This window comes from Indicator indicator, chromosome 19 (genome assembly GCF_027791375.1).
Source record: "Indicator indicator isolate 239-I01 chromosome 19, UM_Iind_1.1, whole genome shotgun sequence".
Classification (NCBI taxonomy): domain Eukaryota; kingdom Metazoa; phylum Chordata; class Aves; order Piciformes; family Indicatoridae; genus Indicator; species Indicator indicator.
The window spans coordinates 20,235,194-20,263,055 of record NC_072028.1 but is presented as its reverse complement, the minus strand read 5'-3'; the positions used below and the strand labels follow the sequence as shown (position 1 = coordinate 20,263,055).

At 50.3% G+C, this 27,862-nt stretch overlaps 1 protein-coding gene across 1 annotated transcript in view; it reads right to left on the bottom strand.

Moving 5' to 3' along the window:
• Positions 1–6,049: 6,049 nt before the first annotated feature.
• The window catches only part of RFWD3 (ring finger and WD repeat domain 3), a 28,174-nt gene continuing 6,361 nt past the window's right edge, over positions 6,050–27,862 (bottom strand). Inside the window, exons 5-12 of the mRNA XM_054389799.1 lie at positions 24,752–24,843; positions 20,707–20,821; positions 14,181–14,409; positions 11,703–11,853; positions 9,258–9,434; positions 7,904–8,118; positions 6,552–6,769; positions 6,050–6,193 (exon numbers count right to left, since the gene is read on the bottom strand). Coding sequence (XP_054245774.1) covers positions 6,050–6,193; positions 6,552–6,769; positions 7,904–8,118; positions 9,258–9,434; positions 11,703–11,853; positions 14,181–14,409; positions 20,707–20,821; positions 24,752–24,843 — 1,341 coding nt within the window. The remainder of the gene's footprint in view (positions 6,194–6,551; positions 6,770–7,903; positions 8,119–9,257; positions 9,435–11,702; positions 11,854–14,180; positions 14,410–20,706; positions 20,822–24,751; positions 24,844–27,862) is intronic.

The following is a 27,862-nucleotide window of genomic DNA, read 5'->3' as shown; positions in this document are numbered from 1 at the left end:
ATACTGGAGGCAGTTTTGGGCCTCTCACCCCAAGGACATTGAGGTGCTAGAGTATGTCCAAAGAAGGGCAATGAAGATCATGAAAGGGCTAGAGCACAAATCTTGTGAGGAGCAGGTGAGGGACTAGCCTGGAGAAAAGGAGGATGAGAGGAGACCTTCTCACTCTCTCTACAGCTTCCTGAAAGGAGCTTGGAGGGAGGTGGAAATCACTCTCCTTTCCCAAGCCTCAAGTTGCACCAGAGGAGGTTGAGGTTGGACATGAGGAACAATTTCTTCCCCCCAGGGTTGTCAAGCCATGGCCCAGGCTGCCCAGGGCCCCCATCCAGGAGTCCCCATTCCTGGCAGGGTTTCAAAGCTGTGTAGATGTGCTGCTGGGGGCCATGGTTTAGTGGTCACCTGGCAGTGCTGGGTTAAGGGCTGAAGTGGATGACCCTAAAGCTCTCTTGCAACCAAACCAGTTTGCTGATTTTGCAAAGCTGTGGACAAACGGGAGCCAATATTGCAGCTGCAGCCTTCTGTGTGTGTGTGAAGCAGCAGAGGAGCTTCATGCCTCTTCCACCCTTCATCCAGCCCACCCCTACCTGATGTCTTTCACCAGAGCAGTGCTGTTGTCACATCTTGCTTCACAGAGCATCTAAAGCCCTCGGTCTCTCCTGCAGAGCCTGTTATTCCTCCTGCATTTATGCAGCTCTGTGTTGCAGTTAGCACCTACCTTTAAATAAATAAACAAACAAAAAAAGCCAATAATCCACTGGGCACTTTCCCAAGCCTTTCTCCAACCTGCCTCAGTTCTTTCCCAGTCTCATTTCTGCCTTCCCAAGCACTCAGGGCTGCTCACAGCTTGATGCTGTCGGAAGCCACTGGGGCTCCTTCCCCCTTCTGCCAGCAGAAGCACCAAATTGGACCTGATGGGAGACTAAATGCCCCTGGACCCTCATGTTAATTATGCTTCACTGGATGGGATAATCACTGAAATTACTGTAAGGCTCTTTTTCCTCTGGACCAGCACAGGCTGGACACTGCCTGTTACCTGCTGAGCTTGTCCTAAGGATTAGATGAGCATTTTAGGGCATAGTTACCCAAACTCCTCTTTTTTTTTTTTTTTTTGCTACTTAGAGGCACCATTTTGAATAAAATGGGGTAGGAGCAATCCCCCCACCTGCCCTTGAGATGTTGCTATGGCTCCAAGACTTTTACCAGTGAACCCCGAGCAGTAGGGCAGGAGATTCCTATGGGCACCCACAGCCCATCTTCTTCAGCAAAGAGATGAGAGCATGAAGTCTTTCTTCCTCCTCAGCAGCTTCCCTGTTTGGTTTGGAGGTAAAGGTAGTTACAGAATGGTAGGGGGTGGAAGGGGCCTTCAGAGATCATTGAGTCCAACGCCCCTGCCAAAGCAGAAGCACCCAGGGCAGGTCACACAGGGACACATCCAGGCAGGTTTGGAAAGTCTCCAGAGAGAGACCCCACAACCTCTCTGGGCAGTCACAAGTACTCTGCTGTTCTATTTAAATGCTAAACGTTGTTATCTCAAGTGAAGGAGGCTGCTTCCACCAACCTGCTCGACTTCACAGGCTGAGGGTGCTCGAAGGGGCTGCCAGTCCTGCTGCCGAGGTGCTGCGATCCCCTCTGCTCCATTTCACAGGCACCTGCGCAAGGACTTGGGATGCAGCTGGACTCCAAGGGTGCCTGAGCACTTGGCCAATTCATGTTTGAGCTGAGAAAAGCCTGAGCTGCAGCTTTGCTAATGGGAAAGTCCAAAATGCCACCCCAGCAGGGAAGGCCAGGCCCAAATGAAATCTGTTCTTCCACATTTGCAAATCGAACCCAGCAGAAAATTAGTTTTTGCTTGCTCATTCCTTTCTTTTCCCCCTACCTCCTCCTTCTTCTTCCTCCTCCCCAAACTCCTTTTCCTTATACTCTCCCTCCTAAGCCAGCAGCCAGCCAGGTCTGTCAAGGGATTTACTGCCTTGGTAGAAAAAATTCCACCGTGGCTCCTTGCAAACAGAAAAGGAGAACTAAATGAAATCCCACCTGGATGCTCTAGCTCCCCCAGTGTAACAAGGTTCAGCCTAAGATGCTTGTTTCACTTGCTGCATTGCCTGCTTTTAATCCAATTTGGTTCAGGACACAGAAAATAGCTGCTTTGCCACCCTCTGGGAAGAGGCAGGCACAGGCAGAGCAGAGGGAAGCACTGGCAGGTCCTGCCTTAGTGCAGGGTCACCAGGTTCACGCTGGTTTAGCTCTGCCTTCTGTCATCTGCAGCCATTTTCCTTCTGGTTGTTGAAACCTCACCCCTGAGTCACTACAACCCAACAGCTAAAGCACAAGGGCAGATGCCACAGTGGTGAGGCCCCCATGGTGCCAAGGCCAGGTGCAGGCAGGGAGCTGGCTACCTTCTATGCTTCCCCTGCCCAGGTCTTTGCTCACTCTGCAGATCACTGCAGCCTGATGCTGGATCACCCCAGTTAGAGGGGCAGGTGGGGGACAGTCCTTCCCTGGAAAACAGAGCTCATTCCAACTCCAGCTTCCCTGCCAACCACCCCTTTGACACTGCAGAAACAGGCTGGATTGTGCTCAGCACAGCCCCTGGGGCTCCTGCCAAGCTGCCACCACAGCCAGCCCTGGCTAGAGCTGTCCCTCAGGCCTGGTTTGATACAGATTAAAATCAGGAAAGGTGCTTCCCCTCAACAGCCTGGAGAAAAATATGAAAGGTGGGAAGAAAAAAAAAAAAAAACAAAACAACAAAAAGCCTGTGCACAGCTAAAAGCAAGGCCCTGGCTGTAGGGACCAAGCTTCACCTCTCCCCTCACATCAGAATTTACTACAGGAGTTGCCAAAAAGCTGCTCCACAGTAATAAAATCTTCCCAGAGACAGCAGCAGAAATAGCCACCGAGTGGCTTGCTGCCTAAAACACCACTGAAAACAGCTCAGCCTCTGACAGCAGCTGCCCTGCATCCTCCAAAGATGCTGAGCTTCCTCCCTCCCATCCCAGGAGCTGCCCCTGCGACTCCAGACTGAGATGAGCAAATATTTAATTAACACATTTGACCTTTTTATCAGCTCACCAGGCTGGGGTGGCTTTCTGCACACCATTTAGGTGGCTTTTCCCAGAGCCTGTTGTAAACTTAGGACTAGGAGAGTATTACAAAGGTCTTCACATCTCACATCTTGGGGAAAAAAAACAAAACAACAAAACAAAACCAACTTCCAACTCAGGATGTGAAAACAGACAAAGGGAATGTGGCATCTGCCATTAGTAGTTAAGTTTGCAGCTCTTAATACTGCTCTAGAGGAATGAAACATGAAACAAGTGCAACCTGGAAAATAATAATAACCCCCCCCCAGATTTTATCTTTTTCTTACATTGAAAACATTCCAAATTCCTCATGGGGAGGAGAGGCTGGAGTTGCCCGAGCACAAATCATGCCTCTGAATGGCTGAGAAGCAGCAGCTCAATGCACTAAGGCAACACAGCTCAGCCTGCTCCTGGTTTCAGATGGCCTTACTGGAGACCTTCATAGAATGGTTTAGGTTGGAAGGGACCTCAGAGATCCTCTACTCCAACCCCCTCGCCATGGGCAGGGGGAACACTTCTCAGCTGGATATGGTTGCTCAAGGCCTCATCCAATCTGGCCTTGTACACTCCCCAGGGAAGAGGGATCCACAGCCTCCCTGGGCAAACCTATTCCACTGTCTCACCACCCTTGTACTGAGGAACTTTTTCCTAAGCTCCAGTCTAACCGTGCTCTCCCTCAGCTTCAAACCATTCCCCCTTGCCCTGTCTCTAGACACCCTCAAGAAAAGTTCCTCTGCAGCCTTCCTGTAGGATCCCTTCAGGTACTGGAAGGCAGCTCTAAGGTCCCCCAGTGTCCTCTCTCCAGGCTGCACACCCCCAGCTCCCTCAGCCAGTCCTCATAGCAGAGGTGCTCCAGCCCTTGGATCATCTTTGTGGCCTCCTCTGGACTGGCTCAAACAGTTCCATGTCCTCCTTCTGCTGGGGACACCAGAACTGGACACAGTATCCAAGGTGAGGTCCCCCAGAGCAAAAGGGTAGAATCCCCTCTCTTGCCCTGCTGCCCACACTCCTCTGGCTGCAGCCCAGCACACAGCTGCCTCCTGGGCTGCATGAGGGCACTGCTGGCTCATGGGAAGCTTCTCAGCAACTAAAACCCCCAAGTCTCTTTCTTCAGAGCTACTCTCAAGCCATTCTTGCACCCAGCCTGGATTTGTGCCTGGGATTGACCTTTTCACAGTGTTGTTTTTTTCTACTAACCCTTCAGGGTTCCTGATCGTCCTTAAAATGCCCAGAATTCCCACATCAGTGAGTTTATGTCCCATTAAAAGGACACTGGAGATGAACAGCCTGACTTTGCTCAGCCCTTCCCCTTCCCCTCACCTGATCAGAGCAGCCTGGCTCAGTGAGGACTCTTCAGCCACTGAAACCCTCCACTATTTCAGTCTGAAGCTCAGCATGAAATATCAGAAAGCATGAGAGAAACCTTCCCTGGAGCCAGGGATGCTTGTCCACATTCACAAGGTGTGCAGGGTGTGTCACTGAGGTGTATTCCCAAAGGAGAGCAGCAGCAGCAGTTACATCTGAGCACTAAAAATGGTTTATTTTTACTGTATATAAAAATATAGGAACAAAATACTGCCCTGAAAAAAAAATTAAAAGTTAGGCTTGAGATCTTCTCACTCTCATTCTTTAAGACTGAAGACAAACAGGATCATCCTGGGCAGACCCCAGACTTCAGAAACTCAGGTTGTGGTGGCAGTTTAAGCAGTGACACACTCAGTCCAAAGTGGATGGGTGCTGCTGATCACAGCCAGTGACAAAGTTCTGCCAGGGGCCACATCCCCAGCACAGAGAACTCCTCTTGCAGCTTCCAGCACCCTTCTGAGTTGGCTTTTGTTAAACACAGAATGAAACCCAAGTCCAGCCTCATGATCTAACCTGGAAATAAAACATTCTCGTAGCCCTCAGTAGATTTAGGGTGGTGAGAGCCCTCTGCACATGGCCAGGACACATCCCTCAACTCTTGGTCTCACCCCATGGGCTCAGCTATAGACAAACCAGCAAGCCCACAGCACAGAAATTCAATTGGAAACTCTCTGTGGCTGGCTAGGGAGCTGGTAACTAGGATTTAAAGGAAGGCAAAAGCTCAATGAAAGCATGATGAAATCCCTGAGCTTCCAAAGGGGAAACAAAAAACCCAACAGCTATATCCTCTCCCAAAGGAAGGACACCGCAGACTTAGCAGCCAACTAGAACCATCCCCTCCTCTTCACCTCTACTTCTATAATTTCATTTTCCACAACCAAACTGTCCCAAGTTTGCTTGTGGGAAGAGAGAAGTGGAAGGAAATGGCAGAGGATTAAGGAATTTTAGTGCTAATTATAAGCTCATGGCAAAAAAAAAAAAAATAATCCCAAATAAACCCAAAAATCAAACAACCAAGAAAGAGACTCTCTGGAGGTTTCCCAAGCCTGTCCTGTCCATAGCCTGGTGTCATCATGGATTAACTGCTAACTGATCTCACAGCTTCAGAAGGTGGTGGAGCATGTTCTATGAAGCAGTGGACTTGCCCTCACCCTGAGTGTTTTCAGCCCTGTGAGCAAGGTGCTGGCACTGCTACCTTCTCATCACCAGGTAATCCCAGCACTGAGGCCCAGGTCTTCAAGTTCCTCTCACGTTGTTGATCCTCAGAAAAGATTTGCAAGTCCCTGAGCTCAGTTCACACTGGAAAAGGCTGCAGCAACACCCACTGGAGACAGGCCAAGAGTTGCTGCTGTGCTGAGGCAGCTCACAGTTTGCTGAAGAGGATTGCCTAAAGCAGTAAACGCAGATCTAAATAGGAAGATGGAAGAGGGGAATTTCTCCAGGCAGCAGCACATCCCAGTTCCTGCCCTCTGCCAGCAAGGTGCTGTAGTGTTTCCTGTCTCCTGGAAGCAGTGGTGCAGGACAGCAGAGTCTGGGGCTGAGCAGTGGTGGAGGGTTGATCAGCAGCATGTGTGGAAAGCCTCTGTGACAGTCCTGGGGACCTCTCTTCACTGCCACTTGTAGAGCCTCACCGTGTTCTCAGTCAAGGTAGCCAGGAGGTGGGTCTGGTTCACTTCCAAGGGGCAGATGTCCATCACAAGCAGGTCAGCCTGCAGCTTCTGCAGCAAGGAGCCACTGCCAGCATCCCAGAGCTGCAGGGCAGACAAGGTCAGAGACTGTAGGGTTCTCCTCTCCCATCCAAAACAGGGCTTCCTCACTAAAAATTTTCCTCACAGAACCCTTCCTCTGCTTCCACAGCCTGCTTGGATGGTCTTCACCAATCCCAGCACCATGTGTCCCTGACTCCTGAGCTCTCACTGCAGCCTGCTGGGCACCTGCTTTTCCATCTGAAGGACAACCCTTCCCCTCAGCTTCCTTGTCCTTCCTAAAGCACCTGCGCCCATCCCAATCACCATTCCAACCAAACCACACTGGATGCTGTGCCTGACAACTCTCCAAGAGCTGCAGCAAACCCCCCCCTCCACCACCCCAAAAGGAAGGAGAGGTTACCATGGCAGAGTTAGATGCCTGATCACCAGCACACACAAAGACACTGCCATCATCCTCTGGGCTCTGGAAAATGGCATTCTTGGTCAGCAGCTTGCAGGTGGGCCCAGCACTGAACATCTGCACAGGGTTAGAAGAACATACTGCCTCTTCAGAGCCCTCTGTCAGAGGCCTGCAGGTCAGTTCCACCATCACACAACGCATACAGGGGTTGCTTTTACCTGCATGGGTGAAATACAAAGGGATCCCTGGGAAAACTGGATTGCAGGCAAGTTGGAACTGTAGGAATCACAGAATGGCTTAGGTTGGAAGGGACCTCAGAGATCATCCACTCCAACCCCCCTGCCATAGGCTCTCAACTAGACTTGGTTGCTCGAGACCTCATCCAACCTAGCCTTGAACACCTTCAGGGAGAGGGCAGCCACAACCTCTCAGGGCCACCTGTTCCAGAGCCTCACCACCCTTGTACTGAAGAACTTCTTCCTCAGCTCCAGTCTGACCCTCAGCTCCAACCATTGCCCCTTGGCCTGTCGCTAGACACCCTCAGTTGAAGTCCCTCTCCAGGCTTCCTGCAGGTCCCCTTCAGGTACTGGAAGGCAGCTCTAAGGTCACCCTGGAATCTTCTCTTCTTCACACTGAACACCCCCAGCTCCCTCAGCCTATCCTGACAGCAGAGCTGCTCCAGCCCTTAGATGACCTTTGTGGCCTTCTCTGGCCTCTCTCCAATAGCTCTAAGTCCTCCTTCTCCTGGGGACTCCAGAACTGGGCACAGTACTCGATGTAGAATCAAACACCACCTACCTACAGCTGCCTCCTTTTGCCCTTAGCCAGATTTTCTCTGTGTAGACATTCCTTGCCCTGTCTAGGGCAGGTTCTACCTCTCTGCTATGCCCTCAGCACTGAGGCTGCTGTAGAACTGAAGGACCTGGGGCATTTTAGTCTAGAGCAGAGGAGACTGAGAGGGGATCTAATCAATGTCTGTAAATATCTGAGGGCTGGGGGTCAGGAAGGAGGAGACAGCCTCTTCTTACTTGTGCCCTGTGATGGGACATAGGGCAGTGGATGGAAACTCCAGCACAGGAGGTTCCACCTCAACATGAGGGAGAACTTCTTGACTGTAAGGGTCACAGAGGCCTGGAGCAGGCTGCCCAGACTGGTTGTGGAGTCTCCTTCTCTGGAGACTTTCCAGCCCTGTCTGGATGTGTTCCTGTGCTTCCTGTGCTGGATTCTATGGTCCTGCTCTGGCAGGGGTGGACTGGAAGATCTCCAGAGGTGCCTTCCAACCCCTAGCATCCTGTGAAGCAGGAGGCCTGGGGGCAGTGTGGGGCTGGCTGCAGGTGCCCAGCGTTACGTACTGGGCCGGTAGGTGATGAGGCAGTGGCGCGTGGTGATCTCCGTCTGAACGTCGATGCAGCCGCCGGGCTCCAGCGGCAGGTGGTGAGGCTGGTAGGAGTTGCCAGCTTTCTGTTCCCAAAAGCAGGCTCCTTCCAAGGTCCCAGCTAATATTCCACCGTAAGGCAGCGATGCTGAGTCCATCCTGGGCAGGTAGGAGAGCGATACCATGGGGCACCTGAAAGTGGGACGAGCAAGAGTCAGCGGTGCCAGCTGCAGCCGTGCTGGTGATCTGCTGCGTGGCTCTCCAACCACAAAGAAAGGACCTAGCACAGAACCACAGAGTGCCAGGCTGGAAGGCATCCCAAGGATCACCTGGGCCAACCTTTCCATGTAACAGTGGAGTTGAAATGAGCTGGCCCAGCACCCTGGCAAGCTGAGTCTTCAAACTGTCCAATGTAGGGGACTCCACTGCTTCCCCTGGGAAATGATTTCAGGGGGAAAACTCATGAGGAAATATTTCCTTCTGAGTCCAGTGGGAATCTCTCCAGAAGGAACTTGTGCCCACCATCCCTTGTCTTTTCCATGGGATTCCATGTGAAAAGGGAGTCTCCATCCTCCTGGAAGCCACCCTATATGTATTGGTCCATGGTACTTAAGTGGGCTGCAAAATGGTCCTTCAAGCACAGAACCCCAAGAGGTTTGTCAAGAGCAAATGAAATTCAACTTAATTACTGAGCCCCATGTTTTAAAGAGGCATCAGGCAGCACACATCAGATACATGTAAACCAGTGTCTGATTCTCTGAATAAGAGAGATGGCTTCAAACTGGAAGAAATTGGATTTAGATTAGACATCAGAAGGAAACTCTTCTGTTCAGGCACTGGAACAGGTTGCCCAGAGAAATCATGGAGGCTCCAGCCCTGTTCAAAGCCAAGTTGGGGAGCCCTGAGCAACCTGGTCTAATTGAAGACATCTCTGCCTGTGGCTGGGGGTTGGACTAGATGGCCTTTAAGATCCAACCCAAACCATTCTATGAGATCAAAGTTCCAACATCTCACCCCTCTGTCAGTTGTCCTTTCCAAGTTAAATATTAAGCCCAGCTCCAAGCTAAAGTCAGTTCTGCTCAGGCTGCACTGGTGGGTTTATTTCTGAGCACTCTCTGCAGGGGCCAAGCCCTCAGGTCCTAAGTTATACAACCCTTGGAGAAAATTCTCTCATCTGTGCTCAATTGGCATTTTGGAACAGGAGATTCACATCAAGCAGTTTCAACTCTTCCAATTGTTGTGTGATCTGTGGCAGAAGCTGCATTTAGCTCCTGTTGTATTAGTGAAGCTGAGAGGATTGGAAAAAGAAAAAAAAAATCCTTACACCATACCTGGACTTCTGAGGGACTAGTTCCTGGACATGAGATTTTGTGTCCCTCAGATCATAGATCATGATGGAGCCATTGACCAAGCCAGCATAGATGTAGTTTGTGTTATCAAGACACCAGCAGCAGCTCCAGACAGGACGGCCAGCGTTGTATGTCTGCACCACAGAGTTTGATGTCAAACTGCAAAAGAAAAGCAAATTGTTGGCCAAGCAGACCAGCACCCACTGAGAAGAAAACAGCACAATTCAAGGTAAACAAATCCAGCTGCTTCTTCAGGCCTTTAAAGAGAAGCATCTCTCCTTTTCAACTGTGAATTAAAGTCCTCCTTTACAAATCCAGACAGATATGGAAGATCTAGACAGAATAAACACTTGGATATTGTCAAGGGATTTCTAATTCTTCCAGGCCAATGCTTCCTTTTGCAGACTGGTCTTTGGAGAGTGGGCAAAGAAAGGCCAGAGCAGGCTCTCAGCTGCCTTACTGGAAAGGGAAAGCTCAGTTATTTTTCTGGAAACACTTAGAAATGACTCTGGTGTAATCTCATCAGATCACATCTTCCTGAGATCACAGGGCTCATCTCTTCAGCTTGCATCTCTCCTTAAGGATCTCCTCCTTTCTGCACGAGAGGAGCCTCAAAAGAATCTGATTTAAGCCAGAGCAAGGCAGTGAGCAGGGTAAAGACAACTGAGAGCACATCTGGAGTGTTAATGTTTTAGAAACTCCCTCTGTGAAAGGCAGAAAAAGAGGGAAGTGCACAGAGGGGCACAACCCAGAACACAGGTGGAGATGGTGTTGGATTAGAACATACCTGCAACGGGCAGAGCTGTCAACACAGGCTCAGCACGCTGGGAACAGCAGGAGACAGCACCTATCAAAGTAACTCTGGGTATCCTTCACAGCATGGAGGGATTTTCCCTGGGGAAGGTGATTCTGGGCTCAGAACTCCAGAGAAGCAAGAAATTGCTCCCAGGTAAGTACAAGGGGAACAAGCACAAAGACAAACCTGACAGGGAGCTTGATATCAGAACAGTGACTGGTCCAAAAACAGCAGGAGAAAAACCAACCACCATCATGGTGCTACTTGAGACAAAAGCCAGGAAAAGAGACTTAAAGGCATCTTGGATAATTGCCTTTGATAGGATGACTATGAAATCAGTAACTAGAGAAGAAGGGTGACCGAGAGAGATGTTTTTTCCAAAGGGAACCTGAAAGAAATATGAAGATGCTGCTGAAGCAAAAACTTGGCTCCAAGGTATTCCAGAGCATAAAAGCAAGAGGATCACAAGTTCCAAATGCAGCCAACCAGGCAGCAAGAGGCAGATAGGGGAGTCAAGTATCAGCCTGAGATTGAAGAGCAACAGAGAAGCAGGAAAACACGCTCAGAGGCTGCAAATTCCACCAAGGCTGGACCCATTTCTCTCTCAGACTCCAAGCTGCTGCTAAGTCTCTGCTAGCTCTAGAGAACCCATGTTCCTCTAGCACATGCTCAACAATACTCTCTACACGTTTCATTTCCCAGGTGAATTCCCTGCTCTGCAACCAGTATAAAATCAGAGAAGCTGGCATCAGTGCATGAAACAAAGCACCCAACCTAAACTCTCCTTCCTTCTGCTTGATCCTGGCCCAGTTCCCATGTTCCACATCTCCCTGAACTAACACAAAGCCTAACAGACAGCAAATTCTTCATCCTCTGCATCATGCAACTTCTGTTCTCAGCTGGGCCAAGTTGTGCTGAACCTGCTTCTTTTCCACAGAGTTTCTACAGGAAAAGTATCACAGACAGGTGGTTTTGTTACACCTCTACCTAAAATTTGATGGTGGGAAGAGAACTTTAAAGCTCATCCACTCCAAGCTCACTGCAGTCAGCAGGGACATCTGCAACTAGAGTAGGTTGCTCACAGCCTCAAACCTGACCTGGAATGGTTCTAGGGATGGGACATCTCCCACCTCTCTGGACAACCTGGGCCAGGCTCTCCCCACCCTCAGTGTCCAACATTTCTTCCTTCTCTCCACTCTCAATCTCCCTCTTTCAGTTCAAACCATCCCCCCTTGGCCTGTCACAACAGGCCCTGCTCAAAGGTCTGTCCCCAGCTTTCTCAGAGGTCCCTTGAAGTACTGAAAGGCCACCAGGTCTCCCTGAAGCCTGCTATTCTCCAGCTTGAACAACCCCAACTCTCTCAGTCTGGCCTCATAGCAGAGGGTTTCCAGCCTTCTCAGCACTGCTCTACAAGAGGTCCATGTCTCTCTTGTGCTGAGGACTCCAAGATCTGAAAGCATTAACAGGCCTTTCCCTCTCAATTCCCACATGCAGGAACACACAGACCTGATGCCATCTTAGCAGCACCTTTTGGAAAGCAAATGAACAAATGCTGCAAGATGCTTCCAGTCCAATCTCTTGTAGATATTGAGACAGGCATGGGCCAGGTTGGTCCCTGCAGCAGGGCTCACCTGGTGAGTTTGAGAGTGTTGTCCAGAGCACCAGAGAGCAGCAAGCCGTCCGATCGCCTGCCGAAATCCAACCCCCGAATCTGTTTGCTGTGGATGGGGATGTACTGGCTGCTCTTCAGGTTGGCCACACTCATCATCTTCACACCACAACCTGGCACAGGAGAAGGACAAAGCAGGTTATGGAGAAGCAGCAGATGTGTAGAACCAGCAATGTGATGGCACAACTACAAGGTCTGTGGTGGGATGAACGGGTGTGAATTTGGACAGGCTGGAGAGCTGGGCAGAGAGGAACCTCATCAAGCTCAACAAGTGCAGAGTCCTGCATCTGGGGAGGAACAGCAGAACAGGCTAGGGGTCATCCTGCTGGAAAGCAGCTCCATGGAGGAGGATCTTGGAGACCTAGGGGACAGCAAGTTCTCCATGGGACAACAATGTGCCCTCGTGGCCAAGAGAGCCAATGGTCTCCTGGGGTGCGTCAAAAAAAGCGTGGCCAGCAGGGCTAGGGAGGTTCTCCTGCCCCTCTGCTCTGACCTGGTGAGACCACACCTGGAATACTGTGTCTGGTTTTGGGCTGCCTAGTTCCAGAGAGAGAGGGAACTGCTAGATGGAGTGCAACAGAGCCTATGAGGATGATGAAGGGACTGGAATCTCTCTGCTGTGAGGAAAGGCTGAGAGCTTTGGGGCTGTTTAGTCTGGAGAAGAGAAGGCTGAGGGGGGATCTGATCAATGTCTTTAAATATCTGAGGGGTGGGGGTCAGCACGAAGGGGCCAGGCTCCTTTGGGTGGTGCCCAGTGATAGGACAAGGAACAATGGGGATAAGCTGGAACCCAGGAAGTTCCACCTCAACATAAGGCAAAACTTCTGTGCTGTGAGGGTGCTGGAGCCCTGGAAGCAGGCTACCCAGAGAGGTTGTGGAGCCACCTCCTCTGGAGACTTTCAAGACCTGTCTGGATGTGTTCCTGTGTGACCTGCCCTGGGTGACCCTACCTTGGCCCAGGGGTTGGTTGGACTGAATGATCTCTGGAGGTCCCTTCCAACCCCTACCCTTCTCTGATTTGCTGTTCTACAGAACTGCCCCAAGTTGTTCTTTAACTCAGGTGACAACAAGGCTAAATCCTTATGGATCCCAGCCAGCAAGAGCAAACTCCCTATCAGCCTTCCAATTCCTGTTACAATAGCCTGCTGCTCTTGAGGGAGTTTTCTTCAAAGGCTTTCTTGTTGAGATAACCCCCAGAAGCATTACAGGGCTATTAAAGACAACAAGCACCGCTGCAAACAATGGCTACAGGTGAACTTAAACCCTCTGCTACAAGAGCCACCACAAAGCCTCCATTCAGGGATTCATTCCCTGGCTCCCTCAGCCAGAAAAATAAGGTCAATTGAATGCAGGAAACAATTTTATTATGTCTAGATAAGGCATATTAATCTCCAAACCATTAAACAAATCAAGTAATTTCATCATTCAGAAAGCACTTTGCAAATAAACTCTCTCAGCCTCCTGATGCTGCATTTATTTCATTGACAAAGCAAGTTGGCACTGGTCCCCACCTCAGGTCACTTGCCCCAGGCTGTAAGAGACAGACAAAACCAGGGCTGCAATGACTCCTTGGCTTCCTGCATAATGACAGGGAAACAGTGCTCCTGCTCCTAGCATTCCTGTTAAAAGGGCTTTTTGCTTGGGGTTTGTTTATCTTTCTGCTTGGGGTTTGTGATTGGATCCACCTACAATTTGGGGAGCGACGTTTCTCCTTCCAGCATTGGGAGCTTCCCTGCAGGTCCTACTGCACTGCTTCCTTGTTGTCTCAGCAGAAACACCTTCACAAGGAGGTCCAGACACTCCTTTTACCTCCCTTTGGATGTGGCACTTCAACATGAGGCAGAGATCCTTTGCTGGGATGACCCTCCTCTCCATGGAGGAGACAGGGAATCAAGCTACCTTGCTAGGAAGAAGCTCCTAGTGCAGGGGCCAGAACAACTGCAGGGAGTCTGACAGAATCCCATCATGGTGAGGGTTGGAAGAGACCTCTGGAGATCACCCAGTCCAAGCCCCCTGCTAAAGCAGGGCAGCCACAGCAGCTTGCCCAGGATCACAATGGCCAAGGGGGTTTGGAAGCTCTCCAGAGAAGGAGACTCCATAACCTCTTTGGGCAGCCTGCTCCAGGCCTCCAGCACCCTCACACCAAAGAAGTTTTTCCCCACCTTCAGATGGAAACTCTTGGGTTCTAGTTTGTGCCTGTTGCCCTTTGTATTGTTCCTGGGCATCACTGACAAGAGTCTTGCCCCATCCTCTTGCCCCACAACCTTTAGCTCTAGCTGAGCTTTGTTCAGACCCCCTCTCAAGCTGCTCTTCTCCAGACTAAAAAGCCCTGCACAAGTACTCCCAGGTTACAAGGCACATGCAAAGGTCAAGCAGAGAAGTGGAGAGCAAGCAGAAAACTTTCCCCTGTGAACCTCCAAATCTTGACTTGCTTCATTACCAGGAATAAAAGTAGACTGTGGAGAAGGTGCTGATACCACGAGACAGCTCAGTGGGTCACAGTAGGTCATTACTCTGCAGTTCCCACTCTGAGACACCAGAAAAACCTTTTCCAAGTGGTACTTGCGCTGGCTTTGGCTGGAGGGGAGGCTGCCTGGCAGCTGGCTGCGGGAGCTGCTGGGTTGCTGAGAAGCACTCAGGTTGTGCTGGGCCACCAGAGCCTTCAGCTCCTGCAAAGAAAGAGACCCAAAGAGCTTTTAATGCATCACTGGTGATGTAACACTGGGGGAAGCTTTGTCTTCCAGATGCCCTCACTGTACTTCCCCTCAGATAAAGAGGGAGAAGATTATCCCATTTCCACCCTGTTCTTGAAATGCTGAATTTCCAAGTCCACTGACCATGACAGCAAGCAACAGAAGCATTCAAAGGCTCCACTACTGCTGGCTGAATGCACCTAGAGTCTGTTACTGTGTGTGCTAGACCCTGTGAAAGAGAGGGCACTTGGGCAACACTTAACAGCCAATCATTATTACCAGATCAATGCTGTTAAGAAGAGAAAGAGCTGCCAAGTATGACATGCAGCCAAACCACTGAGAAAAAGTCAATTAAAGCCATTTTCCAGAGTTTCCAAAATACCCCATTAAAAAAAAAAAAAAAAGAAACCAAATCAAACAATAAAAGCCCAAGCTGCACCATAAAGGGCATTGCAGGAAGCCAGTCTGTCTGTTTAATGATGACAACCCCATTCTTGTAAACCCTGGGCAGCAAATTCCAGGAACCATGCAACCCTCAAGAGCTCCTGCTTTGTTTTCTGCCACCTCCTCCCCACTCTTCTTCCATCTCCACCGATCAATGCTCAAGGATGGCCAGAAACACAGCCAAGGAGAGCTCCACCAGCGACAGGTGGGAGGGCAGATTTAGACTGTGTCCAGTTCTGGAGCCTCTGTTACAGGCAAGATCTGGAGGTGCTGGAAGGTGTCCAGAGAAGGGCCATGAGGATGAGCAGAGGGCTGGAGCTGCTCTGCTGTGGAGACAAACTGAGAGAGTTGAGGTTGTTCAGTCTGGAGAGGAGAAGGCTCCCAGGAGACCTTCTGGTGGCCTTCCAGTATCTGAAGCGGACTACAAGAAAGCTGGGGAGGGATTTTTGAGGGTGTCAGGGAGTGATAGGACTGGGGGGGATGGAACAAAACTAGAAATAAGATCCAGATTGGATGTTAGGAAGAAGTTCTTCCCCATGTGGGTGGCATAGGTTGCCCAGGTAGGTGGTGGAAGCCTCATCCCTGGAGGTGTTCAAGGCCAGGCTGGAGGTGGCTGTGAGCAACCTGCTGTGGTGTGAGGTGTCCCTGCCCATGGCAGGGAGATTGGAACTGGATGAGCCTTGAGCTCCCTTCCAACCCTGACAATTCTGTGATTAGGAAGAAATTCTTGGCAGTGAGGGGGGGGAGACACTGAAACAGGTTGCCCAGGGAGGTTATGGATGCTGCCTCCCTGAAGGTGTTCAAGGCCAGGTTAGATGAGGACTTGAGCAGCCTGGTCTAGTGGAAGGTGTCCTTGCCCATGGCAGTGGGGCTGGAACTGGATGATCTTTAAGATCCCTTCCAACTCAAACCATTTTATGATCAAAACATTCTTAGAACTCTTCTTTCTTCAGAAATCATCAGGGGAGAGGTGGGTGTGCAAGACATGGCACTGGCATAGCACAAGTCAACTGAAAAAGCCCTCCAAAAAAGCACTTTGAGCAGCTTGTAACCCAAGGGCAAAACTAGAGAGCACAGAAGCCCAGTTGGAGAGAGTGTGTATATTAATGTCTGAGCAGCAAGGACTGTGCTTCAAACACTGACATGTTTTAAAACAGCTAAGGACAGCCAAGAATCTGTCAGGAAACTGTGAGCCAGCTTCCACATGGAAGCAGCCAGGGCCATTAAACTCACCTCCAAGCAAAGGCAGCAGTTCTCAGAGGCAAGCTCAAGCTCTACCTTAGTAGTTACCAAGACTTCTAACTTTGGAAACTGCTCAAGAGGAGAATGATTCTGGGGTTCATAAAGGAGAGTGTGGGCAGCAGATCGAGGTAGGTTCTCCTCCCAGTCTACTCTGCTCTGTCCTACTGAGGCCACATCTAGAGAACTGGGTACAGTTCATAGAATCATAGAACCATAGAATCAGTCAGGGTTGGAAGGGACCACAAGGATCAGCCAGTCCCAACCCCCCTGCCATGGGCAGGGACACCTCACACTGCATCAGGCTGGCCAGAGCCTCATCCAGCCTGGCCTTAAACACCTCCAGGGATGGGGCCTCAACCACCTCCCTGGACAACCCATTCCAGGCTCTCACCACTCTCATGGGGAAGAACTTCTTCCTCATGTCCAGTCTGAATCTCCCCACTTCCAGCTTTATTCCATTCCCCCCAGTCCTATCACTACCTGAGATCCTAAAAAGTTCCTCCCCAGCTTTGTTGTAGCCCCCTTCAAATATTGAAAGGCCACAAGAAGGTCACCTCAGAGCCTTCTCTTCTCCAGACTGAACAGCCCCAACTCTCAGTCTGTCCTCACAGGAGAGGTGCTCCAGCCCTCTGCTCATCCTGGTGGCCCTCCTCTGGACACCTTCCAGCATGTCCATATCCTTCTTGTAATATGGGCTCCAGAACTGGATGCAGTACTCCAGGTGGGGTCTCACCAGAACTGATTAGAGGGGGAGAATCACCTCCCTTGACCTGCTGGCCACACTTCTCCTGCTGCAGCCCAGGCTCTGGTTGGCTTTCTGGGCTGCAAGTGCACATTGACAGCTCCTGTTGAGCTTCTCGTCCACCAGCACCCCCAAGTCCCCAAGTTCCAGGCTCCCCAGCTCCAGAGAGACAGGGAACTACTGGAGGGATCCAGCAGAAGCTACAGAGATGAGGAAGGGCCTGGAGCATCTCTGTGAGGAGCAAAGGCTGAGAGCCCTGGGGCTGTTGAGCCTGAGGAAGAGAAGCCCCAGAAGGGATTTGAGCAATGCTCAGCAAGAGCTGAAGGGCATGTCTGGGGCAGGAGGCTGGGGCCAGACTCTTGTCAGTGGTGCCCAGGGACAGGACAAGGATCAGTGGGCACAAACTGGAACCCAGGAGGTTCCATCTGAAGATGAGGATAAAAGTCTTCAGTGTGAGGGTACAGGAGCAGGCTGCCCAGAGAGGTTGTGCACTCTCCTTCTCTGGAGAGATTCCAATCCCCCCATGCCATTGTGATCCTGGGGGGTGCCCTGCTTGAGCAGAGGGGTTGGACTGAATGACCTCCAGAAGCCTCTTCCAACCCTCATCATGCTGGGGTTCTGTGATGCTTATATTTTATGAGAGGTCTGATCAGTTTTGCATCAAATAGATTGCAGATTTCTCAAGGACATAGAATAAATAAAATAAACAGATAAAATTGCATCTCAAGACTCAAGATGATGCCATCAGAGCAACAATACAACAACCTGGGGAGCAAGAAGAGGTGTGGGGGTTGCCAAGGAAGCTGAATAGAAGTTACAGCTTTGGGTTTTGAGTAAGCAGGCAGTAAAATCACAAGTAACTGAAAAGAAAGAGACTTTCAATCACAAAAATTAATAACCTCATTATTTCTAAAAGGCAGGAGGATCCCACCACCACTGAGGATCAGAAGAGATTACAATGATTTGTTGCTCTGGGGAACTTACAAACCTCCCCTTGTCACCTGCACTCAGCATTCAGCTCTTACCCAAGTTATTAAAAAGGAAGCCAGGCCATTAAAACCACCAGGAATGTTAGTGCAGTGTTTACATTCCAACACAAGCCACCAGCCCAGCAGAGCCAGGAAGTCCCTCCTGGAGACACATTACCAAGGTGATTAAAACTGCTGCACTGCAGACCAAGTTCCACTAACTGTGCTCAGAAGAGCAAGCTTTTGGCAACTTGTGCCTTCCTGTGAGGTGCTTTGCAGGGTTCTCCTGATCCTTGGTGTTAACTAAGGGGCTCAAGGGCATGCTCATCTCTGCTGGGATTGCCTCCTGGATCTCAGCTTGTCTTTGAGGTGATGAATAAACCCCAAGGAAATGAGAGGATACACAGCAGAAGGCTTCTTGAGGAGGAGGCATGGAGAGAAGCAGCAAGAGAGCACAACGAGCAGGAAAGAATAAACACCAGCTAGAGCACAGAATGCCTGAATCTCAGCATGGTGGAGGTTGAAAAGGACCTCTGGAGACCATCCAGTCCAAGGCCCTGCAACAGCAGGGGCACCCACAGCAGCTCTCCCAGGAGCACACTGGCCAGGGGGGGTTGGAAGCTCTCCAGAGATGGAGACTCCACCTCCCTGGGCAGTCTGCTCCAGGGCCTCCAGCACCCTCACACCAAAGACTTGTTTCTCCTGCTGAAATGGAACCTCCTGGGTTCCACTTTGTGCCCATTGCCCCTTGTCCTGTCCCTGGGCACCACTGACAAGAGTCTGGCCCCAGCCTCTTGCCCCCCACCCTTTAGCTCTTGCTGATCATTGCTCAGATCCCCTCTGGGGCTGCTCTTCCTCAGGCTCAACAGCCCCAGGGCTCTCAGCTTTTGCTCCTCACAGAGATGCTCCAGGCCCCTCAGCATCTCCATAGCCTCTGCTGGACTCTCCAGTAACTACTGGAAACTAGAACTGGGGAGCCCAGAACTGGCCCCAGTAGTTCAGATGTGGCCTCAGTAGGGCAGAGCAGATGGGAAGGAGAACTTTCCTCAACCTGCTGGCCACACTCCTCACAAGGCACACATCCTCCCTGGACATCCCAGTGTTTGACTGTCCTCACCACCCCACCACGCTGTGATTCTGTCATCTGCTCGCACACACTCCACACCTGGAGTGACAATGCCCTTAGCAGCCCAACACTGAAGGTACCCAACTAGGGTTAGGCAAGAAATCCCTTCCACCCTCAGAAGTTCTAGCAATAGCTGCTTTACTAATGGCCTCTGAGAGAAAGAGCTTGTTAGGCTCAAAACCTGATCAGCTTAAAGCCTTATTCCAGACTTCCCTACTCATTTTTTTTGCTCCCCAGCAAATTGTTTTACTTTCAGTTTACTCACAGTATAAACAAGCACTTTCAAATTGCTTCCAGCAGTCACATTAAGCACTGCAGGACAGTGATGAATGAAGTCTAAATACTGAAACAGAGCTTAAAGAACACAGGGCACTTAATCTTCATAACGTGGGACTTCAAATCACTTAGACCTGATACTCCATCATCTAAACACACAAACAATTCCAGGAGGACATTATGGACCTGCAGGTTTATCTCATTCACATTTTTCTTATGCCAAAGTTTGAAGTGGACCCATTTTCTTCTTAGCTTTGATGAGCACAAAGCTTCAGGCAGGAATTTAGGTGACCAATTTATCCAGCCTGATCTTATATCACACAGGAAGACTTCAAAGAGGATGGTGCTTAATGTACAGACATGAACAGCCAAGGCTAGAAAAACTCCAGGAGTAGAGAAAGTCAAGTGAGTCACTAGACAGTGAGAGACACCATCTGCTTCACACAACAACAACAAAGTACCAAACTGGCTACAAAACAGGCTCTTGGACAACCCTGCACTGCTGGAACGTAGCACAGAACGGTCACAGCCTAGTGTGGGTTGGAAGGGACCTCTGGAGACCAACCAGACCAAGCCCCTTGCTTAAGCAGGGCAGCCACAGCAGCTTGTCCAGGATCACAATGGCCAGGAGGGCTTAGAAGCTCTCCAGAGAAGGAGACTCCACAACCTCTCTGGGCAGCCTGCTCCCAGGCTCACATCAAAGAAGTTTTTTTTCATGTTCAGATGGAACCTCCTGGATTCCAGTTTGTGCCTGTTGCTGGGCACCACATGAAGGAGTCTTGCCCCATCCTCTTGCCCCCCACAATCTTTAGCTCTTGCTGAGCATTGATCAGATCCCTTCTCAAGCTGCTCTTCTCCAGAAGCCCTGCACAAGTACTCCCAGGTTACAAGGCACATGCAGAGAAGTGGGGAGCAGGCAACAAGTAGAAAACATAAGGAACTTTCCCCTGTGAACCCCCAAATCTTGACTTGCTCCATTACCAGGAATAAAAGTAGACTGTGGAGAAGGTGCTGATACCACAAGAGAACTCAGCAGGTCACAGTAGGCCATTACTCTGCAGTTCCCCATCTGACACAGCACAAAAAAAACCTTTTCCAAGTAGTACTTTGCAACAGCTCCTAACTACTCCTAACAGGTCCCATTACAGCTTTACTACAGAGACTTTCAAAATGCAGCTAAGGGAAAGATGAAGAGAGGTTGGTGCTGCAACATCAGCAGCCAAAAAACTCTACTGGTAAGCTGCACTTGCAACTTTAAGTCTTGAAGCACAAGAACAGAGAGCAATCTCCTGCAGGATACACCAAGGTGGCAGTCTGGGATGTACAGGATCCTTCTGATGATTCACTAATTGAGTTCACTAAATCTTGCTGCTTATTAAAACTGCAAGTCTGTCTCCTCTGCTCTGAGGGAAGACAGAAAAGACATGTTGAAGAGAAAGGGAATCCTCTGTGCATTGGTAGCAGCAGACACTCACCTGGACTTGCTTACGGAGTCTGCTGCATTCATCTGTCAAAACCTGCAGCTGGAGGCGGCTCTGTGCGGATTCCAGCTCTGCTTGTCTCCTCAGCTGCTGCTCCTGCTCCAAAGAGCTGCAGGAACAAGAGAAAAGCAACCCTTAGAATCACAGAATGGGCCAGGCTGGGAGGGATCTCTAAAGGACAGCCAGCCTGACCTCCCCACACTCAGCAGGGACATCCCCAATTAAATCAGGCTGCCCAGGGCTCGTCGAGCCTCACCTTGAATATCTCCAGGGATGGGGCCTTGACCACCTCCATGGGCAACCTGTTCCAGTGTTCCACCACCCTCATAGTAAAGAGCTTCATCCCAACATCCAATCTAAATCTGCCCTTCTCCAGCTTAAAGTCATTGCCCCTGGTCCTGTCACTGCAGGCCTTTGGGAACAGTCTCTCTCCATCCTTCTTGTAGCCCCCTTCAGGTACTGGCAGGCTGCTATTAGGTCTCCCCAGAGCCTCTTCCTCTTCTCCAGGATGAACACCCCCAGCTCCCTCAGCCTGTCCTCATAGCAGAGCTGCTCCAACCTCTGATCATTTTCATGGCCCTGCCCTGGACCCACTCCCTCAGGATGGGGTTTTATCTGGGATGCTTCTTTGGGCTGTCCTCAGACTTCACAGGTTCACAAATAGATTCACAGGTTGCACTGGGTTGGAAGGGACCCTCAAAGGACATCTTGTCCAATCCCCCTGCAGTCAGCAGGGGCATCTCCAACTACAGCAGGCTGCCCAGGGCTGCATTAAGTCTGATCTTGAATGTCTCCAGGGATGGGGCCTCCACCACATGTCTGGGCAACGGCTTGCAGTATTTCACCACTCTCATTGTGAAGAGCTTCCTCCTCATGTCCAACCTAAATCTGCCTTGCTCCACTTTAAAGTTTCATCCCCACACAAGTCCCGTTCAGGTAAATCCAAAGCTAATAAAAATCCTGGTCCCACACTCATGCAGTGCATCCACCTTGAGATGTTCTGGCTGATGCCATTGTGCTGGATGACTCACTCAAGTATTGTTAGCAGAAACAATAGCCTCTCCAAATGCACTAATCTAATAGAGAAGGAAAGTGAAATCAGTTAGGTTAGGAAATTCTGTGCTATCCACACCTACGCCCTGTCAGTAACAGAACAAGGTACAGCACAGCAAGACCTTCAACTTTGTTTCTACTACCAGGAACTAATTTGGTATTTAATGAAATCAAAACTGTGTCAGAAATAAACAGACCCAGATAAACTCCCTGTGCATGCCCATACAGAAGCCACAGTCACCATCTCACCGTCAGCAGTCACACACACACACATTAAAGATGACTTCTTTGGTGTGAGGGTGCTGGAGCCCTGCAGCAGGCTGCCCAGAGAGGTTGTGGAGTCTCCTTCCCTGGAGAGATTCCAAATCCAGCTGGACATTGTGATTCTGGGCAAGCTGCTGTGGGTGTCCCTGCTTTGGCAGTGGGATTGGATGATCTCCAGAGGTCCCTTCTAAACTCCATGTCCAAGCTAAACCTCTCCTGGTATAACTTGAGGCCATTTCCTCTTGCCTATCATTTGTTCCTTGGGAAAAGAGACCAACTCCCACCTGATTCCAACCTCCTTTCAGAAAGTTGTAGAGTGGCAGCCTCCTTTTTCTCCAGACTGAACAACCCCAGTTTCTTCAGCTGCTCCTCATCTGTTCTCCCAACCCTTTACCCACTTGGCTGCCCTTCTCTGGACGTGCTTCAGCCCCTCAATGGACTTCTTGGAGTGAATGGCCCAAAACTGAACCCAGTATTTGAGGTGTGGCCTCACCAGCACCCAGTTCAGGGAGTCAAGCACTGCCCTGGTCCTGCTGGCCATGCTGATCCAGGCCAAGATCAGGATGTGGCCTTCATGGGCACACATCTCTGGCTCAACTTGAGCCAACTGTCAACCAACATCCCCAGGCTCTTTTTCTGCTAGGCAGTTTGCAGCCACTCTGCCCCAAGCCTGAAGCATTCCTGGGGTTGTTACCAAGCACAGAACTGGGTCACTTCCCCATAGCTCCTTCACCTGCTTTGTCTTGCTGCAGCAGACACAGGTGCAGTGCTCTATTTACCCATGGCAAACATCCTTCACACAAGTAGGCAGAGCCTGCAGGCTCTTTGTTTTCAGTGTGAGGAACAAGCCCCACAATCTTATGCCTAGTTCAAGGCCACATGCAGGCATCAGGGTTCATATTTCTCCTCCACTGGTGGCTGTGTGCCACAGGGCAGCCACTGCCAGCGCTGGGCTGTCACTGCTGTCTGCCTCCCAACTTGAAGGGGAAGGGCTGCAGCAAGACTGAGACACAGTTAGATAACTGCCTCTCCATGACTGATAACAGCATTGAGACACCCCAACGCTTTCCTTGCTTTGGAGAAAACTTTATCATTTGTTTGGCAGTGTCAGTCCAGCAAAAGCAGTGTCACCATTCTAAAGGTACCGTTCAAACGCCATCAGGCAGTGGCAATCTGGACAGAAGAGAGATTTTCCCTTTGTGACAGTTACTCCTGAATCATTTCTGATTAATAATTAGCAGGACAGTGAGGTTTCTGCTGTAAGGCTGCACTGAAAGGACAGCAATGTAGTCAGAGATAGGTGAAGAAAACTCCAATTAAATTGAGGAGAACTCAGCTATCTGCAGCCTTTTATTTTCAGAATAGTATCTATGACAGCATCACGCTGCAAGGAAATTAGTCCTCATTTTCCTACCTGCTTTTTCTATCTACATCAAAGCTGGGAGCAGGAGGGGAAGGGAGCACAGTCACAGCAACGCTTGCTGACCTTTGGGAAGGAAAGCTACACAAAGAGTTTGACAAAGCAAGATGGAGAGTGATTCACACAGGAGATTTCGTGTTGAATGTGTGCAGGGGGGCTGGCAGAAAAGGTCAGTCCCTCACCCCCTCCATCACGAGCTGCGCCTCGCTTTCCGCAGCTAACGAGGAATTAGCAACAGACAGCTTTGGGCAACCACTCTGCACCTTCTCCCCTGGTGACATTTCAGGACGAAGCACAAGATCACCTTTGCTATTTCAGTGCTGCAAGGCATGAACTCTGTCTGAGAGAAAATCCTGGAGCACCTCTGCTCTGAGGACAGGCTGTGGGAGCTGCAGCTGTTCAGCCTGCAGAAGAGAAGATTCCAGGGGAGACCTTAGAGCTGCCTTCCAACAGCTGAAGAGATCCTACAGGAATCACAGAATGGCTTAAGTTGAAAGGGACTTGAGAGATCATCTACTCCAACCTCCCTGCCATGGTCAGGGACACCTCCCAGCTGGACTCAGCTACACAAGGCCTCATCCAACCTGGCCTTGAACACCTGCAGGGAGGGGACATCACAACCTCTCTGGGTAGCCTGTTCCAGAGTCTCATCACCTTCATATGGAAGAGCTTCTTCCTAAGATCCAGTCTAACCCTGCTCTCCCTCAACTTCAAACTATTCCCCCTTGTCCTGTCTCTAGACATCCTCAGGAAAAGCCCCTCTGCAGCCTTTCTGTAGGATCCCTGTAGGTATCAGAAGGCTTCCTGTAGAATCCCTGCAGGTATCAGAAGGCTGCAGAGGGACTTTTCCTGAGGGTGTCTGAAGACAGGACAAGGAGGAATGGTTTGAAGTTGAGGGAGAGCAGGGTTAGGAAGAAATTCTTCAGTATGAGTGTGGTGAGACTCTGGAATGAGTTGCCCACCGTGGTTGTGGATGATCCCTCCCTGGAGGTGTTCAAGGCCAGGTTGAACGAGGCCTTGAGCAAACAAGTCTAGTTGAGAGACATCCCTGCCCAAGGCAGGGAGGTTGGAGCAGATGATCTTTGAAGTCCTTTCCAACCTGAGCCGTTCTGAGATTCCAGGGAAGCCCCACACAGCCCAGGCAAGGCCATGGTTTAAACCAGCCCTGCTCACACCAATCCCCAAGGGAATGCAGATTGCTCCAGAGGAACCAGGAGACTAAATCATGAGGTAGAAGCCTGGGGGGGCTGCTTTCAGTGGCATTTAGGCAGCAAGGTGACACTGCAGGTGGAGACTCTGTACCTCTTCATGCGCTCCTGCTCGGCGGTGTCCAGCGCTTTCAGCGTGCGAGCGTACAGGATCACGATGTCGGAGCGCTTCGCCTTCTTGTTGCACTGAAACAAAAGACAGCTGCAGGTCACCTATGGGAACTTAGCTCTCCAAACAAGTTGGGAGGCAGTATCTTAAAGCAACCCCCATGGCTCTGAAGGCAGAGGTCATCTGCTCAAGAACAAATCCACAAACAGACAAAAACTGAACAGGGCGCCATGCGTGAGACGCTGCCTCAGGCAGGCACCTGGGCTCCAACTGGGGTACAGCAACGCTCATGGACCCCACTGCACCTTCACCAACGCAGCTCCTGCCTTCCCACTGCGTGTATTCTGCTGAAGCACCAGTGACAAGAACTAAAAATTAATTAAAAACTAAGAAGAGTGTGGCCAGCAGCTCAAGGGAGGTTCTCTTCCTTCTCCACTCTACTCTAGGGAGGCCAATTCCAGCATGCCAGGTCCAGTTCTGGGCTCCCCCATTCAAGACAGACAGGGAACTATGAGAGAGAGCATAGGCTACAGCTGCTACAGCAAAGGCTACAAAAGCTGCTGAGGGGCCTGGAACATCTCTGTGAGGAGGAAAGGCTGAGAGCCCTGGGGCTGTTGAGCCTGGAGAAGAGCAGCCCCAGAGGGATCTAAGCAATGCTCAGCAAGAGCTAAAGGGTGGGGGGCAAGAGGCGGGGGCCAGACTCTTGTCAGTGGTGCCCAGAGACAAGGGGCAGTGGACACAAATTGGAACCCAGGAGGCTCCATTTGAAGATGAGGAGAAACTTGTTTGGTGTGAGGGTGCTGGAGGCCTGGAGCAGGCTGCCCAGAGAGGTTGTGGAGTCTCCTTCTCTGGAGAGCTTCCAAACCCCCTGGGCATTGTGCTCCTGGGCAAGCTGCTGTGGGTGCCCTGCTTTAGCAGAGGGGTTGGACTGGATGATCTCCATAGGCCCGTTCCAACCTCCACCATACTGGGGTTCTGTGATTCTCTCTCATGGACAAGTAAATTTCAGGGACAAAATAACCAGACAAGGACCTAAAAACTAAAACTCCAGCCCAACCTCTATGTTGAAAACATCACTGTGAGGCCAACAGACAAGGACTTAGGAATCCCCAAGGATACATTCAACTCTTGTTCTCTCAGGCCCAGCTCCATAGCAGCATTCCATTGTCAGCATGAAACACCAGCACTCCCCTGATTTCACACAGAAGACTCAGATATTTCAGCCTTTGTGTGTGCCTGGTTGCGGCCACTGAGACTTTAGATTCACCTCAGAAAGAAGGGACAATCCCTCCTGCTGAGCTGGGACGTGGAAGAGATGACAGCATCTGCAAGCTCAGTGGTTTGTAAATGTACTTTGTTGATCAGAAAAGCAGCAGAGAATATTCAGATCAAGTTCACTTCTGCTGAGGATTAAATTCCTACCTGCCATTAAAACAAAGACACTGGAACAGGTTGCCCAGGGAGGTGGTTGAAGCCCCATCCCTGGAGGTTTAAGGCCAGGCTGGATGTGGCTCTCAGCAACCTGCTGTAGTGTGAGGTGTCCCTGCCCGTGGCAGGGGGTCTGGAACTAGATGATCCTTGAGGTCCCTTCTCACCTTAACAATTCTGATTCTATTATTTAGCAGCAAAAAAAAAAAAAAATATGGTGGGCAGCAGATTCAGATCAGAGAACATCCCCTCCCCTTGGTAAAGAGCTGCCTTGGGGAGTAGTGAGTGCTAAGACAGCTTTCCTGGCAGCCAGCAGCTGTCCCAGGTAGGATCAGGAATGCTGCAATTTCACAGTAACTTGCACTTGAGTCACTTAGTATACAGAGCACCACACACAGCAAGCCTGCACTATTCAGCCAGAGAACACCCAGCTGCAAAGGACAGTGGCTGGAAACCAAGGGGAAGATGATTTAGCTTCTCTCCTGAGCAAGTTCTGCCTAAGAAATTTTCAGTCATTCCATCACTAAAAGAAAAGGGAAAAAAAAAAAAAAAAAAAAGAGGGAGTGAAGCTCCCCTTACAAGTTGTTAGGGTTCAAGAAGAAAGCAGTCACAAGATTCCAGGGAGCAAAGATGCCAAGAAGGTTTCTGAGAATTGTTCCTGAGCTGGAGTGGGTGAAGAAAAGCTCAGACAGAATTGACAGAGGTAAGAAAAAGAAGGGATGGGCCCTTGCTATGGCAACACTGATTCTTTAGGTTTAATCCCAGGAAGTCTCTTGTTGAAGGGAAGGAATCCTGCACAAAGTCAAGCAAGACTCTGAAATCTCTCAAAATGAGAAAGCCAAAGAAATCCTGGGATTCCAGCCACATACTCGGGAAGCAGCAGGACTGGGCCTGAGTTAGAAGGTACTCTCTGACCTACTTTTTGACATTCCTTTCTGGAGAAAAGGAGTAAGGCAAGGAAGCACATCAGAGAAGTGGAGACTTGATCACAGAACAATGGTTTGGGTTGGAAGAGACCTCATCTAGTTCCAAGCCCCCTGCCACAGGCAGAGACACCTCCTAATAGCCCAAGTTGCTCAAGGTCCTATCCAACCTAGCTTTGCATACTTCCAAGCTTGGACTCTCCACAACTTCCCTGGGCAACCTGTTCCAGTGGCTCATCACCCTCATGGCGAAAAATTTCTTCCTGATGTCTGATCTAGACCCAGCTTCTTCCAGTTTGAAGGAAGAGATCAGTATTACCCACGAAACAAAGCTACCAGGAGAGCACCACTTGCAAACAGACATGAAAAGAGCCAACATTCTCCTGTCTGCTCTCTGCAAGCTACCAAAACAACCTGAACTGCTTAAAGGCTGCAAAAGCAGATCTGATTCCAAACAGAAGAGAAAGTTGTGGATGTCCCCTCCCTAGAAGTGTTCAAGTCTAGGTTGGACAGGGCTTTGAGCAACCTGGTCTAGTGAGAAGTGTCCCTACTCATGTGAGAGGGGTTGGAACTAATTGATCATTAAGGTCTCTTCCAACCCAATCCATTTTATGACTCTATCAGCTGAAAAAGGTTCTCAGGGAGATTCCTTGTCCAGTAAAGGACTCTTCATGCTTAGTTAATGGCTTGCAGGAATTTACATTCCCACACCACAGGACCAGAGTGCAGCATTCTGAATGCAGTC